General features: G+C 38.4%; 1 protein-coding gene across 3 annotated transcripts in view; it reads right to left on the bottom strand.

Moving 5' to 3' along the window:
- The window catches only part of LOC106457568 (peptidyl-tRNA hydrolase 2, mitochondrial-like), a 74,670-nt gene that overhangs the window by 5,198 nt on the left and 47,471 nt on the right, over positions 1 to 22,001 (bottom strand). For 2 of the 3 annotated variants that reach the window (XM_022383559.1, XM_022383560.1), the window contains 3 exons: positions 17,824 to 17,945; positions 5,149 to 5,261; positions 2,258 to 2,503 (listed from right to left, as the gene is read on the bottom strand). In XM_022383559.1, the coding sequence (XP_022239267.1) occupies positions 2,280 to 2,503; positions 5,149 to 5,261; positions 17,824 to 17,945 (459 nt within the window). In that variant the 3' untranslated portion in view covers positions 2,258 to 2,279. The remainder of the gene's footprint in view (positions 1 to 2,257; positions 2,504 to 5,148; positions 5,262 to 17,823; positions 17,946 to 22,001) is intronic. The other variant, XM_013916999.2, reaches the window with a different exon arrangement.

Below are 22,001 nucleotides of genomic sequence, written 5' to 3'. Positions count from 1 at the left end.
TTATTCTACATTATATATGTATATAGATTATTACTATTTTGAAATAAGTTTTTAAACTGAGTTTTCTTAAAACATAGAACAGTAAATAAAGAAGTAATTATCTCTTCTAGTTATGATCTTTGTACTTGGTTGCTAAGCATTTAAAAAAATTTGCACATGGAGGATATGAAACTATATTTTTTTAGGTTTTATATATAAATTTAAATAACTAAAAAATCATAAATTACTACATTAATATCAAAGAATTCCACTATAATTTATCAACTTTAGTAACTAAAATGTATTTTAGTCTAAAATAATATGAAATTTCGAGCAGACTAAAGACACACCGTATCTTGTTAAAATATTGGTTCAAAAGAAAGAAATGGTGTCAAGACCATTAAAATGGCTGAGAAAGCCATTAGGGGGACATTCTGAGCTTCCAATTGGTTATTCATGTCGTGACATGGCCTTTCACCCGTGACCTATCTCGAAACAGTTAAACAACACCTTTCCTTATTTTATTCCAAAGTTATAAACCATTAATGGCATTCACATGTAGCCACTTGAAAGAGATGGTTACTGCTCTTCTGAAGAGATTCATAAAAGCCAAAGTTATTAGTGCTGCAACTACAACTGTCGTGTTGGTGAAAATACATGTAGAAACAGCAAAATGTTGTGGAAAATAGAAAGATCAAAGTTGGCTTTGAAGCACATACACACCTAAAAGTTTTCTGAGAAAGAGAATCCAAAAAGTATACTTAGTCTTTTCTTGCCAAGAATGCTAGCAAACTCGTGGAAAAACAAAACAAAAACACCCATTATGTATAACAAAGTAAAATATGTTGATACAACACTGAAATACTTGGCTTAGCAAAGATTGGTTGTAGAGATATCACTTATAAAAAAAAAAGAGAAGATAGAAGAAACCAGGAAAGCTAAAAACTGTATACCCAATGTCATGAAGATTGAGGTGTTTCAGAGAGAAAAAAAAGCAGAAGACAGTATAGTGAAGCTGATGCCCCTACTAAGTTTGTGTGAAAGGTCATGGAATATGTGTAAATATGGTCAGGAAATTTTATTTCTTTCAAGTTGTATGAACTCTGTGGTGTTACTGAAGAAATCTACATAGTGTTGATGAATGAAATATTCACAGATTATGTTACTAAGTCTTTATGAAGTGAAATTACAATTACTTGTTTATTAAGAATGAAAAACATAATATACCTATTATTTTTTGAATGTTTTATCTCAATATGAACTTCTGAACCATGTAGCCATTATCCACAAATTTTATGTTAACTACATAAAATTTTGGTAATTGTGGTTTTGCTTATTTATTTGAATTACATATAACCTGTGTCATAAAGCAAGTTGATGTTAGAAATGTGTGAATCCTTGGGTTAACAGCAGTTTCAGTCATCAATCACAAACATAGGAAAAAAGTCTTTTGTCTTCACCCCTTTCCCCAGTGAACCAATGTTCTGCTAACATGACTTGACATTGGTGGGAGACATTATTTTCCTGATATGTCAGCTGGCCAGAAAATGTATTTGTGAAAGATACTCACCTCCTATGAGATGTGAATGCCACTAGCCTTGAGCTACCTCCCACCTAAAAACATGTTTAATGTGAACTGTGCTAGTGCATGATACCATCATTATGCAATATTAACCCTCTACCAATAGGAAGGCAACACAGCCTCCTTGCAAAGTAGCTCCCCCAAAGCACTTGCACTTAAATTAACCCCATTCTTAAATGAGGTAATACAAAATTGCACCGGAAGTGGGAAGGTGTGTAGAGATGAGTATCCATCAGAAATACACTTTCAGGTAAGGAAAATGTTAACATCCAAGTTGATATCTCGCCAGTGCAAATTGCAAACATTAAACCTAGATGAGTTTTTCAGAAAGCATTCAAAGGAAAAGCCCATGGAGTGTGATATCTGATGGCAGGGGCTCCATACAGGCACAGCCATGGGAGTTCACATCTCGACTTGACCAGGGTGTACTCTATGCCCAGAAGGAAAGAGAATGAAAAGCAAAAGAGCTCCAAGTGTTATAGGGATAGGCAAAATATTTGAATGAGCACTAGCACAGTATCAGATAGCAAGCCAAGAAGTGTGTAGTTGGGGTGCAATCAGACCATATAGTGTGTATCTGACTTCGACTTAACTGGACACAGAGATACGGTTAAAAACCATCCTCCTGTAGGAGGAGGACACACTAGCTGTTAGAAGAGTGACCTGCACAGACAGTGCCACCACTGCCCTACTTACCACTGTATTGTGCTGTACACAATCAGTGAAGAACTCTCCAAGGTCCACCACCCCAGCAGCTAGGAACTGTTGTGGCAAGGATTTCCCAAGCTCGACTTGAAGAAAAGGGGAGAATTTGCAAAGGGGAGATTTGGGTAAGTGCCTGGATCCTCACTGGATGTCTGAGAAAGGTGTTATCCCTATCCTGATGTGGAGTTTGGGGAATAAGCATACTCTGGGAAGTAACACCAGCCAGCTGGCAGGATCCTAGAAGTGGGAAGAAGGTGAGATGAGGTTAATGTAAAAGAAAATTTACTTACCCTTCTCAAAGATGGTGTGTAATTTTACTGAATAACTGTGACTGGAGGGAGTCAAAATCCCATATGAGACAAAATAACCAGACACACGTTTGTGGATTCATCCACATGCAAACCTGAAGACAAGAGTGAGACAGTTGATAAATTTGATGTGAAGAAATGTGAAAGAATGAGTAGCCAGTCTTAGGAAGAAAGGCCACGTTTGGGTAGAGGAGGAAGTGTAGTGAAAGAGTGTGTGGGAACCATCAATGGCATGTATATCCAAACAACAGCAACTAGAAGCGAGGAGGAAATATGTCTTCAGAGAAAGATAGTAAAAAAACAAATTCAACGTTCCAGTCAGGCTTGGGAGTAAGAGAAAGGGGTCAGTGAGGTAGGAAACATCAGAAAAGAATGGAGATGACAAAAAATGAAAAAAACCATCCCGCAATAGTGGAAACTGACACTCCATGGTCAAACAACCATATGACCAAGGCCAAAAGGTGGGGCACAGCAGAACAGCCCAAGAGTGCCAGAGGGACTAACACTGAAAAACCCACCACTGCCATTGATAGATGCACAGAGTTGAAGGACAACAGGAATAGAATAAGAAAAAGGCTACATGATTAACGAGTCCAGCCCTACAGGTAATGGACCAGACAAGTTCCACACACGAAGATAAAGAAATAACCCCCCATGTAATAGAAAGATGTGTGATTGGAGTAAGAAAGTGCTGAAATGAGGCAGAGGAAGAGAAGACCAAGACACCACTTGATGAAACAGAAGAAACAAGGGTTGTGCCAGCCAAAGAGGCTGAAGATATAAGGAGCAGACAGAATGCCAAAAGGAAGAGCACAGAACTGGAAGACTCTATCCCAATGGATGAAATAAAGAAAACGTCTGGAGGAAGGGTCAATTAGAATGTGTAAAAATGCATCTGATATATGCATGCACTAGTAGCTAGTGGCATGCAAATCTCATAGGCAGATGTACATAGGAATCAAGCTATTCTGTGAGTAGAGGTGAGGTATAGTCTCAGAAGAATTGCTGCAGCTATAGCATAGGCCCTTCTGTAACTCCCATAGAATATATCTTTATTTAGTTATATTCAGGTAGTTTGTTTCTAAGTCTCCATGCAGGTATCCTGCATATAGGTGGCACTTTCTCTGTAAACTGGATGTATGAAGGTTGTAAACATACATTAATCCTCTTGCAACATAACCAAAGATAGAAGAAAACATTTTATCCAACTGCATGGAAGAACTAGTGATGTCTACTGGTTCAAATCCCAACTGGATACAAAAAATTTAATTATGTCTGAGAATATTCTATCTTAGAAGGGATCCACCTAAGTGCTTTGATGGTCCATATTAAAAGCTTCTAACAACCTACCTCAGGCATTGGGTCAAACTTTCCTACACCTTTTACAATAAAATATTTTAGATAAAGTACTATCTATCATTAAGTACCCTGAATCAATAAATTTCATTGATCAAAAGTCTGAGATACTTCAACATAGTGAGAGGCAACTTTTGAAGTAGCAGTTATCTTAGTCAACTTCAAACTCACAAAAATCCGAATTCATAACTAAAATAACTAGTAACTCAGAAAAAAAGGATCATCAAATTAAATGTATCAGTAAAACAAACACTCACTGAAATCTATATAACTACATTGCAGATATATATATGGTATGGCCAGTGCTTCCTCTGAACAAAAGGATAATTAAAATGCATTCCGATATTCTGGGCTTAATTTTAACCTTTACTGTAAATTACCAAGGAAAGTTTAGCATAGTTTCTAGCCGTTTTTGGTGTAAAGCATGCAGTCATTAATGATCTTGCAACTGATTCACTACAAACCAACAGGCTCATTACACTTAGGATGTGACTCACTGTGTCATAAAATTGTTCAATACACTGCTCCTGTGTCAGTTTTGCACACTGAAAAGGATGTGAAGCTTTAATGAGAAATTCAGGATTCAGCCCTAAATGTTGTTTTAAGACCAAATCAAAACAGGTAGCAAGTTTCAATATTCTAATGATGATTTTCTAACTTCAGTGATCATAGTCATCATTATAGCATACATTGTGCATTTGTAATTTTGATGAACCCCTTATGAATTAAATCACTGAAGAATTCCCTGCACAGGGTGGATGTGCTGGTATTCAGCTCTGAAGTCTAAGAGATTAATTTAATTAAGCTGTGAAGTTTGTTTTCACAGTTCAAATGGACTGAGAAGTGATAATTTTTGAAAAAGAGTCAATATTTCTTATAAGAACATTTAGTAGTATTATATTTCTTCAACCCTTGGTGGATTTCAGTGATATGCAGAAATTTTCAACCCATACTGCCAACACTACATTCAATAATAATCCTTTCCAGATCTCTACTAGCATCTTGACTCATATTAAGTGTCTGTGATAGCTCCTAACTTTGGTAAACTCTAAACTTCAGACAGAAATCATATATAAAATCAGTGTAATATAGTATGTTACACACATATATAATAATAAATATCAAATTAGTTATTAAAATTCACAACTTTCTGAATAATGTGAAAATGAATGTAAGATGCAAATTCAAAAATATATATTTTAAAAAGGATGCACCTACCAGGACCGATGCCAAGGACTGTTCTACTTCCAGCAGCTATTTGGGTTCGTCCAGCATCACAAACAATACTTGTCAGTAGCCCCACTTTACGTGCATGGTGTGCAAGCTCCATCCTTCACAGGAAAAAATATAGACCTCAATCTCACACTCAATCATCTAATACTACTATTTCTCCACTGTACTTATAGTAATATCAAACTTAAAACCTGTCTTCTTTTTGTAATTAACTTCACTATAGACATATACACACACACACATACATACGCATATATAAAATAAGCATTAAAAAGATTCTGATAAGAGTTTCCATTGTCAGTCCTAATTGTCACCATAAAGTCATAGTGCATTTGGGAGCTATTACCACAGGCATTATCCACTATGACTCTAAGGTGACAACTGGGAGTGAGAATAGAAACTCTTATCAAAATCTTTTTAATTCTTATTTTGTATTAAGTTCATTATTGTTTCATAGTAGTGATTTTAATCACCTATTGATGATTAAGGTAATTAATGGTATTGAAGCTATTTATTCCATTATATATATCGCCACACACATATTATCTGATGGTCCATCTAGACTTTCCCATCCACTAAACTTCTTTTTAGTGAAAATATAACTCTCAAAGCCAGCCTTATTATTTAAATATTTATCAAGCCTTCACTTAAGCTCCCTTGAATGAACTGCATCTACCACATCTGAAGGCAACCCATTCCAAAGGTTAGCTACCCTGTTAAAAAAGTAAAGCTGTCTTAGCTTAAGATTACCCCTACCCTGCCAAAATTAGTGTCCCCTAGTCTTACCATTATCACCATTAAGTACAAAAAAAAAGATAATACATCAACACCATCAAATCCCTTAACAATCTTACATATCACAATCAGATCCCCTCTAACTCCTGTTTTTTCAAAAGAAAATTTCGTAATCTTAACTTGGGCCTCGACAAATAACAGGCCCCAGGTCACCATGGCTACAAAAATTTCATCATGGCACCTAGTATTTTCTCCCATTTTATTCGTGCATAGGCTGTGCTAAATAGAACTTGAATCTATAATAGTTCTGGACTCTTGGAAGTCCAGAACTATTTTCACGTTCTTAGAGTCCTAAATCAAACTTTGTTTCTAGGATTCAACAACTCTTCATGTTTTATTCAGAAATGAAGCACTGCAGTTGCACAACACATTAGTAATTTCATGCCATTTTTTCTTCTTTTTCTCTATTCAACCAATCAGTGTGTGTGTGTGTGTGTGTGTAGACTCAGATGGGACCAAAGGCAGCTAGTTCAGGCAAAATTATCAAGTGGTTGTTGATATCCTGTGATATTAGCATGCACTCACTGCTGTGAAAGTAAATAAATATACACTGGTATCTCGATTATCTATGCTGGTCCGGGGAAAGCAAAAATCACGGATAATAGAAACTGGATAATCGAGGCACTAATGTATCTCACTAGTTAGCTCACTGTTTAATCTAAATAAAATTTTTCCATATATTTAAGTTCCTTGTTTTAAATTATAATATTTCTACTGTCGCTTATTCAATTATCATGAAAAATTATAAACGTCGTCAGTCATCATAATAAAAACCAAGTGTCAGTTGGTAAGTCGGTCACGCTCGATTTCTATGAATTTTGTGAGTTACACGAGTCCAATTCCACTTTTTCTCCTATAGTACTTCCTCTTTTGATTGCCCATTCCTGTTTTAGTTGAATTTAATTGCTAACATAGGTGTAAATAGTTCATAAATATTGACACTTTTTTCTGCTATAGACAAAGAAGTGCATTCACACCCTATCAATGCCTGTAAAAAATAAGTCAAAATTAATGTAAGTCTATGCTTGGGAATTATTACAAAAAAGACTTTGATAAAACAGACTGAAGATACCAATTATCTGTAGGTAACAGGATAATGTATAACTGGGCAACACCCCAACACAACCTGAACATGCATCTGTGGTTAAAGAATGCCTAATGTGTAGTACAGAACAGAAGATGACAACTGAAGTTGAGTGAAATCCTTAAGAAATCTTGATTTGTATTTAGTGTGTTTTTGTATACTATGTTTTTAATCACTAATCAAATAAAGTGAACCAAGCTACAAATATTTTGTATTCCTGCCTTAGCTAAAAATAAAACAGGCTAGGCTTGAACCGGCTGACTTACAATTTGAATGCACACCAGATCCTGCGAGCGAACACCCCAGATATCATGCAACACCTGAACTTTTCCAACCAAAATAAATTTCTAAGCAACAATTTCTCTAAAACATGTAAATTATTGTCTGGAATTGTAATGGCACAATTATTTTGAGAAAATATGGGGAAAGGAAAAAACTGCAAATAATCAAGGATCGCGGATAATGGAGGTGCAGATAATCAAGGCACAAACAGTAGTGAAGTTAGGTTAGACACTCCTGGCTCCTAGATCTGAAAATATTTGTCGAAGCCTGTCTTAACCTGTCCTCACATGACAATCTTTTCATCCTATAAGCCTTTCTCTAAACCATTTCTAACAATTCAAATCTACTCAGGTTGACTACAGACTCCATTCCAGAACCCCAAATTTCAAGGAGCAGGTCTATTCGTTTAGAGTCTGAATATGTGTCCAACTGGCGTTGGTAAGCTAAATCACGTAGTTTCGACAAATGTGGCAGACAAGGCATAGCTATCCCTTCATGTAACTGAAAAGTAAACCATCCTGCATGAACCGCAATAGCAATGGATGGAGGTAGAATGAAATATCTGCTCTCAGACCTTTCAGTCATCAAGGAAGGTGCAGGCTCAAAAGTAACCAGGGAAAGTCCTAAAACATCACACACTTGATGGATCAAATGAAGAGAAGGAACTGGAAGCAGCTGATCCCAAAGTGGCCTCCTGAGAAGTTAACAGAATAAAGGAAGGCACGGGAAAAAGCAAATATAAATTCTCTTTAGAATATCTAAAATCACCGTCAAATGCAGCCTCAGAGCCACTCGGAAAAACACCACCAGATGGAATGTAGTTCTCCATCTCACTACGAATAAGCACACGGACAATCTCAAATGAGAGTGACTCTTCCCACCCCCAACTACTGAGCAACAATAGATATCAGAGGTGGGATAGGAAAGAGCTGATTGGCTTCTATGCTAGAAACAATAATCCTGGAATTCATGCCATATATCAGCTTGCCAAACAGTCGTAGTGCAGAGAAACCTGTTAGTGAAAGATTTGTGGAGAAAAAATGATAATATTATCTGAATGAGATGCTTATATACAGTACCAGGAGAGAGAGCACACTGATGTAAGTGGAGAATATCATGTGACAGATATTGCCAAGGGCAATTAAGTGGGGAATAAAAACTGGAACAAGTGAAAAAATTCAGACCAATGCTCAGATGGGCAAAGGAAGGAAACCCTAACAGTTGAGTAATAGCTGTAGTGTGAGAGGAGGTGAGTATATTTTGGAATTAAGATTACATGAAAAAATTTAGAAATTTTTTATAAGTGTAAAACTAAGGGGGTTATACCCTACAGTGATGTACCTTGAAAAATATTAATTACTATCACCAAGTTCCTGAATATAACTTACAGAAGAAACTAGTAAGAAATTTAAAAAGTAAGCTATAAAAATTTATTGTCTCCTAGGAAAAAAAACTTAAATAGAATTAAGTGGCCTATGGTCTGCAAAAAGCTAAAAACACAGTCAAGCTGGACAGTGTCACCATTGCCAATGACACTGTCCAAAGTCAGGGGTAAATCCTAAGAAAAAAAAACATACCTAGAATGGTACCACCATTTGCACTTATAATGATGGCATGAAAGCAACTGTGACTTCGGTGTTACAGAGGCCTCACATTGGCAGATCAACCCCACATAAAAAGATGGGTTAAAAAACTGTGACCAATGCATAGCCTAGCCAAGAGAACTTCCTCCCTTCGATCCTTATGTAAACTAGATGGCCAAACAACAACAGTAGGTTTGATCTGGAAAAGTTTGTTATGGAGTTGCTCATCCCAAATCAACTGCTAACTGGTGCGAAGCTGGGCCTTGATTACTGGACCATAGTCCACATATGGGACAGGTACACACCAGAGAAGACAGACTTAGTTGCAGCATCAGCCAGCTTGTTCCTGTGAATACCAACATGGCTAGGTATCCAGAAAAACTTGATTGAAACAGAAGACAGTGAAAAGTGGGCCAGTCATTTCTGAATATCGACGAGAACAGGGTGAGAACTTACGTTAAGCGATTCCAAGGCCAATACAGAACTTGGAGAGTCAGTGTAAATAGTACAGTCAGTGTACTGCTTAGCTTCTATGTGATCTAAAGCAAGAGAAATGGGACATAACTCGGAAGTAAACACAGAAACTGTAGAGGGGATTCTGTGAGCAACCACTGAGCCACAACAAACCATGGCAGAGCCAACAAAGTCACCTCATTTAGAACCATTCAAAAAAATGGGAACAGAAAGATGTTCAGTAAAGAGAAGACAGTACTTCCAATCAGCAATATCTGCCTTTCTCAGGTGACAGAAAGAGAGATCACAAGTGGGGATGGTAATGAGCCATGGTGGGATGAGCTGATCATTGGACTCAGCAATGGCATCCAATGACAGACTCAATTCAGCCAGCTGTGCCTAGATATGAAGGCCAAAAGAAGGAATGGCAGACCATCTATTCTGAAAGACCATAGCCCACTAAGGAAGGAAGACACAATCATGGGTGGAATGCAGTGGTAAGGATCGGAGCTTGGTAGCATATTGCAAAGAAAGTTGCAAACGGTGGAGGTGAAGAGGAGGTTCATAGGACTCAGTGTACAGACTCCGGGCTGGCAAAGTGCAGAAAGCCCCCATGCAGAGCCGAGGCCACAAATGGTGGACAGTGTCCAGCATCTTCAAGGCAGAGGACCTGGCAGTACCATAAACCAATGACCCATAATCCAGCTTGGAATGTATGAGGGCACAATAGATCTTCAACATTAAACATCAATCCACTCTCCAAGAGGTGGAAGAGAGAACACAAAAGATATTCAGTGCCCTTGTACACTTGACACGAAGCTGGTTGTTGTGAGAAATGAAAGTAAATTTATGGTGAAAGATAAGCCCAAGAACTTTGTATCAGGAACCAGGGTAAAAACATCATTACCAAGTCGGAGCTTGAGATTGGACTGTAAACCCCATTGGTAGCAAAAATGAATGCAAACGTTTTGGAGAAAGAAAAGGTGAAACTGTTTGCTATGGTCCACTTCAACAAGCGAGTGAGGGCAGTCTGAAGCTGCTGCTCAATAAATTTCATGTTCGATGACTGACAAGAAATGTGGAAGTCGTCGGCATAGAGGCCATTTGCAACTGTAGGAAGAAGTTGTTTATTGATAGCATTGATTGCGACAGTGAAAAGGGTGACACTCAAGACACAGCCATGAGGGACTCCAGTTCCTGTGTGAAGGAAAGGGTCGAACCCACACGGACTTGGAATCATCTGTCATATAAAAAGTTATGAATATAAATGAGTAAACAGCCACATAACCCATGTGAATGGAGGTCCCATAAAATGCCAAACCTCCATGTGGTGTGATAAGCCTTCTCAAGATCAAAGATGACAAACAAGATGCTCTCTTTTGAGGAAGGCTTCCCTGATCAAGGTTTCAAGTGATCCACAGTAAAGCACTGTCGACAAAAACCACATTGGGTAGTCAAGAGGAGGTTGTTATTTATGGAACCAAACAAGATGAGCATTAATCATCCTCTCCAGAATCTTACAGAGATAGCAAGTCAAAGCATTAGGATGATAATTAGAAGGAATCTTAGGATCCTTCCAAGGCTTAGAAAAAGGTAGGACAATAGCCTTGCACCAAGCATCAGGAAAAACGTTCTCCTGTCAGATTCAGTTCAAAAAACCAGAAAAACAGCTAGAGAGGCAGGAAAGAGATGATGCAGCATCTCATAGTGAACATCATCGGGCTTGACTGATTTACTGCCAGGCCGATAAAGAGCAAGCTTAAGTTCCACCAATGTAAAAGGTTGATTATAGTTATAGAGATGATCAGCCCAAAAGGAAAGAGGCGATAAATCTGCCCAGAGATTTGATGGCCAAGAAGGCAGGGGAAGAAACAGAACTGCTGGAGAGATAAGAAAAGCACTCCCAGGGAGTATCAGTGATGCTCTGTATGTCAGCAACTTCCTGGCCATTGGAGAGCAAGGTGGAAATGGGATGGGATGCATACTTCCCAGTGACCTTACGAATCTTTTCCCAGACAACTTTGGAACTGGTGGTAAAAGAGATACTGGCTGTGAACTTAATCCAAGATTCCTTCTGGCTTTGACGTCTGACCTGATGAACATGTGCACTGGCCCTGGATAGCAATGAGGTTGGAAAGAGTGGGATACCTGCAAAAAGTATCCCAAGCCCATTTCTGAGCTTTCCGTGCCTGCTGGTAGGCAGAAGACCATCATGGACAAGGATACCATGGGAAATGTATCGATGTTTAGGGTATATAACAAACAGTTGCTTGAATGATAAAATCAGTTACTGCCTCCATGCTGTAATTATTAAATGGAAGACTAATGACAGCAGGATTGAGATCTGAGAGAAAGAAGTGAAAACGAGGCAGTCGGCCTGGTCCAACTTCCACTGTGGCACTTGGGTTGGGTGACATAGGCCACGGCCAACCTCCCTCAAAATTATGGGCAAATGAGCACCGCCCTGTGGGTCACTGTCAACCCTCCGAGAGAAAATGAGAAAAAAGTGAAGGTGAACTGATAGAAAGATCAATAGCAGTAAAGGACTGACTGGGTGTATGAAAATAGGTAAATGAACCAGTATTGAAGAGAGACAGGTTGTGATCTGAGAGCATACGCTCCACAGAACGACCCCTCCCATTAATATCAGCACCACTCCAAATGGTACAGTGTCCATTAAATTCTCCTAAGATGAAAAAGGGAGACGGCAACTGTTCTGTAAGAGCATCAAGGCCTGATTGATCATAAGTTTCTCCAGGAGACAGGTACAGAGAACATACAGTGATGGTATGACCCGCAGAGATAAAGATGGCTACAGTCTCCAAGGGTGTATCAGGAAGCAGTGCCACCCCTTCATGAACTCGTCCATTACACAACATGTCATTCCGATATTAAGAAAACTGCCAAAAGGTGACACCATCAGCAGGTCTCAGGAATGTTTCCTGTAAGGAGAGACACATGGGATGATAGGAATTGATCAAGGCCTTAATGTCATCCAAATTAGAAAGGAAACCTCAACAGTTCTTCTGTATCAAATTGGCCATTTTTATTTACGTGGAGGTAAACTTGGAAGAGAATCCTTTTACTTGTGACCACGACGTTTTTTCTTACCAAAAAGAGATCTGTTGACCTCCATGGAACTCTCCCTTGGTCGATTGGGTATGTTTCTGTCAATAGAAGGAGATTTCAGTGACTGAGGGTGCAAACGAATAATGGCCCTGCACCTTGGGGCTGAAGGGATTGGACACTAGCAGTCACCACAAGCAGAGACAGAGACAGGAGTAGACATAAACTTGTCAACTCTGGCATCCACAGAGGGCAAAAGTCTCTTTACATAATCAGAGAAAGACTCTGTTGGAGGCATGAAAAGATGTGTCTGCACTCCCACTGTAGCTGTAAAACAGAGTGCAGCAGCATATGTCTGAGATGGAACAGGGGAAAACAACTTCTAAGCCTCAGGGTAAGAAATGTTATTTACAGTATTTAAACATTGTACCTCTTTTTCTTCTACTTACTTAGGGCAAGACTGTAAGTAAGAGGGATGAGAACCACTGCAATTGACGCACTGAGGGTCTAGTTGGCACTGGTAGGCATCATGGTCTTTGCCACCACAACTAGAACATGTCAAAGAACTACGACAAAATACCTTTGAATGTCCAAACCGCTGACACTGGAAACACCTGAGATGGTTAGGAATATAAGGCTGTCTCTTACAGTTCAGATAACCTGCCTTGACAGTGGCAGGTGGACATAGCAATGTAAACGTCAATACAAGAACATTAGTTGGCAGTATAATTCCTTTTTTATGATTGAAGATAAGTCACACAGCAAAAAATCCTTGGCTGGAGAAACTAGTAAAGATCTCCAACTTGGGGATGCTTCGTAAACCCCTCTCAACAATCACTCCTCAGGAGGAATTCAAAGTAGCATGGGGAGTAACCTCAATAGGTATATCCCCAATGGCCTTCGAATTCAAGAGGAGTTCACTGTGCTCTGGTGCAGATGTTTCCACCAAAATATCCCCAGAACACAGCTTCTTCACTGACTTTGGAGAGCCAGGAAGCCCATCTAATCTTTTCTGGATAAAAAAAAGGGAGGCATTTGCCCTAAAGGTTTGTCTGATAAAGAATGCAAGATGAAATAACTAGGTATAGATGCAGAATGGGGTGGAGACTGCTGTTCAGTCTTCTAAATGTGGTTGCTTACATATTAACTGTTTTTCATTCGTTTTTTTTCAGAAATTGGGGGATCCATAAGAAAATTATTCAGTGCCCATTGACTCTACACACCGTGGAGTCCTACAAGGGGACACACTATAATGCCAAACAAGGACATTGTAGCCACACCAGGTATTTGTGAGCACTATAGCCAAACACCAGCATTAGACAATGTCCACAACATCTGTTGAGAATGCCAAACACTAGTAATTAGTCGATCCTAGCCCAACAGAACCAACCAACTGACCCCAAGGTCACCCATCTACAGGAATTCAAGGCCAAAGTGATGTGATAAAGTGCCACTAACACCCCTCAACCACCAAGATCCTCTCCTCCCCTTTATGGATTGTCATGCACGGCAAAAAGGTGGGTGGATGTTCAGATCCCACAAGAGGTAAACTGAAAATACAGAACCCTCCCCTCTGGGAGGTCCCCTCACCATACACAGGAATCCACCTCAAGTGGGATGGGAATGATAAATCAAGAACAATGAACACCTGTCTGCTCCCTAGAATGTTGAAGATACAACCATCAGAATATTTGTTGCTCATGTACACTTCCCTTTTAGTTACTTTATGTGGGGATTAAAAGTCATCTAACTGTTAACAAAGGGTCCAAAGTAACTGTTTCCATCACCAAAGAAATAGAGTAACTTATAGATGGAGGTCAAGGTCAGGTTGTAAAAACACATCCAAAAGCATGCATTTCCGAATAAAAGTGGTTTGAAGCTGCTTCTCAACATTTGATGGTTGAAAGGTAATATGAAAATCCTCAGCACAGAGACAGTTTGTAACTGACAGAAAAGTTGTTCTGTATGCAATAGGATTAACTTAAAAGGAAAATGAAATGTGGCAGTCAAAATATTGACTTTAATGCTGAAATTCCATGTGAAAGGTGGTGAAAGTGTTGACCTGACATGTAACTTGAAAGACCTTTCCTTTAATAAGTTAGATAAAAGTGGGTAAATGTCCACCCAACCATACTACCATGTGGTATCATATAACTTTCCTAGGTCATAAACACAGAGAAAAGCATCCAAGATTTGTGATAGCTATATTATGCCATTGAATTAAAAATGTTCAAAATAAACTTAAAATTGTTCTTTCACACATTTCTTTTTAAACACTTCTCGGCTGAAATTCATTCAGTTAAAGGTTTTATGTACTTAATTTTGTATACAAAAATATTTTTAAATCTCAAGTTTTGATTCTTGATTGATTTTAGCATGCTTCACACAAAAACATTAGTATTGTGAATTTCTCCAGTTTTTTTCTGATGATAATAGGGCACTTATAATCCCTAGAAGGATAATCGAAATAGTTTTCAAGAATACAGATCCAGTTTAGACCTTATAACTATTATACTAGTTCTATTAGTTATAGTCAATCACTGTTTTGCAATCTTGGTTGTCATGATATGATTTACCAACCTATATTTTAGCTTTAAGAAGCTATAGGCTAGTGATCTAAACAGGCCATCAGATTGAAATCTAAAATGAAACTTTCAGTTCATGGTATTCAGGGGAGCAGTTAGAGGAATTAAAATACCATGTCCCCCCCAAACTCATTTGGTGATTCATAATGGCACTTGATTCATCATGCTTAAGCTCTATCCTTCTAAAGGACAATAAGATGGGAAGTAAAAGCATGGCTATGGAAGGTACCCCAGACCTTATGCTAGCAGGTAGGAGTGTGATGTAGTAAAGGGTAAAATGGGAAAGTATTGAGGTTTTAAACAAGCTAGATAGAGTATGTTGAATTAGTGGTTGCTAGTGCAGAACTGGTTTGATAAAGCACACCTGCCTGGGTAACACTTGCCACAGAGTGAGATCCTGTGAAAATGAGGTAAGGGACCCTGAAAGATAAACAAGAGTAGCAATGAAAATACTCATCCCTCTGTATAATCTAGCAGATGTGGTTAAGATAGGTACATGGGTTAGTTGAAAATAATGTGAGATAAAAGTATTGGGGGAGGTCCACAAACCAGCCAGCACAATGTCCTCCAGTGGGCAATTCAACCAGGTCACTAAGGGCATATAAATGTGATGAATCTGATGAAACATGACTCACTAAAGTCTCCTCGCCTCAAGGAGAGCCCAGAATAAGTGATATGGATTAATTTCATACCCACCTTATCAATGCAACTGGGGATAAGTCCTGGAAAACTGAATGATCCCAAGGAATAGTCATTGTCTGGCATCTGTAAAGGCATTAGTGCGGGCAACAAAACCTTCAAGATCCTCACTGGACGTAACAGGTGATCGAGAACCAATCAGTCATAGAAGTGAGAAATAGCGATCAGATGTCTCGATGAAAAGGATTTATCCCCATCCCTTTCTGCCAGTGTCTTAGAGAAGAAGAACCGGTCTGAGGATGTAGGTAGAATGATAAAGTATCCTGTGCACAATCAATGCAAACCATTCCAACCAGCAACATCTGTAGGTCAGCAGCTACAAAAAATTAAACCTAAAGGGAAAGGTGATACATGGTACATAAGGCTAAGGTCTGAAACAGATGTTGAGAAAGAGCATGTAATACCAACTTAATATACCAGTTAGGTAACTGAAGCGGTCATTTGGGACAAAGGACTTGAAACTACTTGGAGGCTGGAAAATACTATGGACTCAAATAATTTTTGTCTCAAGTATCTAGAAGTAGTCGATAAGGCCACCGTAAATAAGGCGACTGTAGAAGATGCAAAACCCATGTGAAAAAAACAGGTCAAAAAATGAGCTATGGTTGGCACTTCTGGATAAAGTGGGTTCAACCTCCTCTCAATACACCATTGCTGATATGTGTGCCATTTCCATTGATAAATGTCCATTGTGGGACTAAGCAAAGACTGAGACAGATACATGGCAACCTTAGAAATTAAACCCTAATCCCATACGAAGGACTGCATAAACTCCATGCCTGAAATTTGAGTTTCTGGATGGCCGGGTGTAGGATGTTAGATCATGGCTGCCTCCACAGAGATGGCTAAACAGGAAGTGGAAGAGGTAGGCACTCCTGAAGGTACTGTAAAAGCAGAAACCAGGATTTAGCTGCCTGTCCAGTGCTATCAACAAGGCCCAACAATGGGTTAGAACGAACCATAGCTAGTACCTTGGATAACATACAAGTAGGTGGGAAGGCCTACAGTTGTAATCAAATCCTGTGCTGACAGAATGCATCTATTGCCAAAGCCCAAATGTTAGGTACTGGAAACCAAATTGCCAGTAGTTGGGTGTGCTAATGAATGTCCAACACACCAACATCAGTGTTTCAAAATGAGAGCCAATTCAACAGAAAACCTTGTGATACAGTATCTATTCTGTCTGGAAAATCTGTTTGGTTCAAGACAATTGATCTACCACCGAAGTCATCACCTGTGGAACATGGCAATCTAGTAGGGTAATATGATAGGAGTGGTCCATAGAAAGAAGATCCAAGGTTCAGAAACAATGAGCCCTGGACCAAGTGCCCCTTGACAGGAAATGCAAGACAACATTTTGGAATTGTTGGAGTGAAGCCTATTTTCCCCTTAATAAATCCAGGCTATGAGACATCACCTTTTGAACAGCAAGAAGGTCTAAAACATTGTGTAGAGAGGTCTGGAATTCCTGACCGTTGAGATTTGCACCCCATCCCTGAAGTGAAGCATCCACAAAGAGATGGATCTCTGGACAAAGTGTTGGAGCTCGAATAAATGTCTCAGCTTTGAAAATGAAGCCTCGCTTGGTTAATTCTGAAAGTAAAATCTAGGTGTGATGTTCTGCTAATCGAAGAGATGGTGCCAACAGTAACCAGTTGTCCATGTAATGGTGTTTGCACAGGGGAAAGGAGGTGATGAGAAAAAACTCAAACAATTTGGCAGAACACATATTGTGCCAATGCTGGTCCAAAGGTCAGGGCCCAAAACTGCAGCACCTGACAATTGTGCTCAAAATTGCTATATATATTGGAACAGAATGGCAAAAAAGATAACTTGTACACAATGTTTATGCAGACTGCAGTTTCATTATATCCTCCATGTGAGACAATGTAATTTTTTTTTTCAGGTTATTTATGTAAGCCTACCATGTATTTAATTATTTTCTACTATATTTCAACTGTTGCAATATTTTTGATTGTCACTTTTTGTACTCTTCTCACTTAAAAGAGGTCCTCTTGATCCCTGGCTGCACATTAAGTCCCCCCCCCCCACTTCTGAAAATACTGGACCCACCAGTGCTCTTGTACTTAATACATGTACATCTTTAACTTACAAGGTCATCTCATCATCCACTTTCACAACTACCTTCCTCTGGCCCGACATTTCCCATTCTTTCAAAAGTTCAGCATTCCTTTGCTGGGTTTGTCTGTAGGCAAGAACAGATGCATGGGAACACTGAAAAGAATTAAATATACAAATATTAATGCACATAAGTGAAATACAGTACTACAGATCATAAACACTAAAAAAACATTAATAAACATTAAAATATGGCCACAGAAAAATTTTGGGCAATTATTTGCATAAACTATGATTTAACATTTCATGTTATAAATCCATAAGTTTCAAAAATAGAGAAAAACAAAGAAACTGATGACTTCCAAAAGAACAGACCAGTTTCATCGTAAGTATTCTCTGTGTGAGATAATGCAATTTTTTTTTTTTATTCATGTTATAGTATTAAAAACAAATCTTCTTCTATAAGTATGATTTATAGAGTTCTTGAAAATATAACTATTGTAAAACCTTGTGCCAAAAATCTAACACTCAGGCTATATTCTGTCATATTTTTCCACCATGATGAATATGACTACTGTTTTCCTTTACCAGATTATAGAACAAGAAAATGAAAGTCCAATGGGTGCAGAAGTACGAATCAGTCTAGTATCTGATGACCAGATGATGGCGAGGCACATCTGTGTGTGCTGACTGATAAAACAATGAAAAACTTTTCCACAGCAAGAATAAAAATGGACACTCCACAATATATGGGAGACCTTGAGGCCATATGTATGAAGGCACCAATATATGACTTGGTAATCAGCAACATACCAGACAGTAAAAGTTTGCAAGAACAAGATAGAAAGGAGATTGATGAGGATTCTGTAGTCACCACAAGAGCTCAAGAAAAAAAAAGTAAGCAATACATGAAGCCCCTGCAAGTATCAGAAGGTAACATCCAGAATGTAGGTCTACAAAGAACTGATGGAAGCATAGAAGAAAGACACTTCACTGCAGAAACTTTGTGACAGTGTCTGGGAGAAAATCAAGCACAAGACAAAAAGAAAAGGATATACAGAAATTAGGACCAGAAGGGAGTGCTGTACCGGATCTATCAAGGCAGTTCTACTGGGGAAGTTAAAGAGAATATTACAAACAGAATACCAGACTCAAGTGATGAAGTTGGCTCGTAAATCAATTGTGAGAAGATACCTAGGAACAGAAAAAAAATGACAGACAGAATCACCAGTAACTTCTATTGACTGGGGGTCATCACAGATGACCCCCAGATTCTGCAGATCATGTGATATCTGCCGAAGGACAGTATCTACAGGGAAAATGGCCAAGGTGCCACTGGGTCAGATGCTTCTCATACAAGAACCATTCAGCAAAGTAGCTGTGGACTTGATTGGACCACTAGCACCTGCATCTGACAAGGACAACTGGTACATGCTAACAGTAACCAACTGTGCAACACATTACCCAAAAGCCATAGCACTGACAATGATATAGATGGAGTAGCAGAAGCCCTCCTAAAAGTCTTCTACAGAGTAGGCTTTTCAAAAGACTCACTTTACATCAGAACTGATGTAAGAAGTGTGCAGATTTTTCAGCACCAGACAGCTCTTTACCACCCCATACAAACCCAGGTGTAATGGACTTTGTGAGAGAGTCAACAAAGTCTTAAAAAGCATGCAGAAGAAGATGTGCCAAGAAAGACCACATGATTGAGACAGGTTCCTGCAGGCAGTATGATTTGCTTACCTACAAGTACCACAAACGTGTACAGGATTTTCATCTATCTAGTTACTGTATGGAAGAAGAATGTGAAGTTTGATGCAGATATTGAAAGAACTGTTGACAGGAGAACAAGATTCTGGAGTGAGAAACAGAAACAGACTGGAGGAGACCTGTCAACTCAATCAAGAAAGTCTGTATGCAGTCAGAAGCACTTCTACAACAAGAAGACCAAGTATCGACGTTTCAAAGTTGTACAGAAAGTCTTGGTTCTGTTACTCATAAACAACAACAAACTCACCATGTGAAAATGACCTTTTGATGTGCAGAAAGTGGTCAACAGAATAGACTATAAGGTGAAAGTGGATGGGAAGATGAAAATCTAGCATGCAAATCTGTTTAAGAGGTACTTTGAGAAGGAAGAAGACCTAGCAGGTGTAGCTATTGAGAGCCAGATGGACATTGCAGATGTGGCTGTCATAGATGCAGAACCAAAAGATGGTGTCTTCATCATAGAAGATGAAACCCTACTGAACCTAAGATATCATCACTGAAGAACTGACTAGCAAGCAGAAGAGAAAGCTACAAAATCTACTGTGCCAACATACAGATGTCTACATAGACAGACCAAGCAAGACAGACTTTGTGCAACACAAGATTGAGCCATGACCAGGAATTCAGTCAAGGTGAACCTACCAGATGCACTATGCAATGAAAGTCCTAATAAAGCAAGAAGTCAAGCTTTCAAATCCAGCCTACTATTCACTAGTGGTAATCGTGAAGAAGAGGGACAGCTCCAACTGATTCTACACAGATTTCTGGAAGCTGAATCTCATGACGCAGTTCTTTACCAAGATTGACCCCAGTAAAGGTTGGCAGTTCACGATGGAAACAGCCTTTGTGACACCAGAAAGATATGAAAAATCGACAGTGCAAGGATCATGAGGTGGGTGTTGGACCTCCAGAACTACCAGTTCCACATTAAAGGGGATAGCAAATGTTGGTGCAAACTGTATGAGTAGACTTTGTGCATCAACTGAAAATAATCTTTATATATAGTCTAAAAAAATATTGTAAATTTATTTATCGAAGAGGGGCTTATTTTTATATATACATAACTGTTTCTATTTAAGTTTAATGCAAGAGCTATGATTTAGACAGTTATATAGCACGAGTGTCAAATGCAGTTAATTTTAAAAGTAATAGTTTATTGCAAGTTTGCTTACATAATTGTTTACAAATCATACATTGTGTAGTTCAAAAGTTATGAATTGGGATTGTTATATTATTGCATTATGTTACTAGAGCTGTGACATCAGTATTAAATTTCTATTCAGCACCAAAATAGTTAAAAGAAGACAAGTTATTTGTAATATTTTTAAAGTACCATAGTTCAGAAAGGCACATGAAAATTACACCCAGTACTTCTGTTTTACAAAGTTGTTTATCAATCAAATTTTATGCACATTTTTGGTACAATACACTGTCTGAAATTACACAACATATAGCATAATGTTCATATTTCAGTGGCAAGTTCTGACTCACAATTATCCATTGGTGCAGTAAAAATTTTATAACTTGTACCTGAGACAATCATTCTTTCTATATGTACAAACTTGTAGTAGTTTTTCTATCATTTGAAACTGTTCCACCAGAAAGTTTATTTTTCTTGGAAAGAAAAGGAAGGAATATTACTCTGTACTTTAATTTGATACATGTCCTGGACATTAAAACCCATGCCTAGCATTATGGAATCTCCAGGATCACACAGATCAGGTTGAGCACTTCTTTCAATTACTTGAATATTACTTGCACAGTCACAATAAGCATCAGATACAAATATTATCAGACCTTCTGGTGTATATCCAACAAAAACTTTAACATTATTCCTGTACATTGTCCAGTTGGTTGTTTCGGTTTCATGAAAGAGCATCCAGTTCCATCAATAATTCATTGGTTATTGAGAACATACCAATTCTTGTCAAGGCCACCAGTTTATTTGGCACCGCTCATGGTACATGAAAGTAATTTATGCGCAAATATATTTGTCACACAATTGAAGGTTATACCAAATATACCACTAATTTCAAAATGGGTTTTGTGTTTCTGCAGCTTGATCAAAATGATGAAAAATTGATCTTCACAACTGATTATAAACCCATAAAAGTATGCAAAAGAATGAGCTTGTGTTTGCAGAACAAGCTATACGTTGCTATACTTTTCCAGCCCTGTATAAAAATTAATGCCTTCAGGGTTCATGTATGAAATTATGCACTGAAAACCTTCCAATCTTTTATTCTATGTCGATGTTTTACAAATTACTCTTGTCTGTGTACCCACATTTACTGGTCCTGAAACATGTAAAAGAAGATAAAGTATCGTTCTTTTCAAATACACATTGCTGTGGATTTCAGTTCTCTCCCAGTAAAATAGATAACGATATAAATTGAATCTACCATCTTACTAATTTTAGATAAGACATTAATTTACAAC

This window comes from Limulus polyphemus, unplaced genomic scaffold (genome assembly GCF_000517525.1).
Source record: "Limulus polyphemus unplaced genomic scaffold, Limulus_polyphemus-2.1.2 Scaffold346, whole genome shotgun sequence".
Lineage (NCBI taxonomy): Eukaryota > Metazoa > Arthropoda > Merostomata > Xiphosura > Limulidae > Limulus > Limulus polyphemus.
This window is presented reverse-complemented; position numbering and strand designations above follow the sequence as displayed.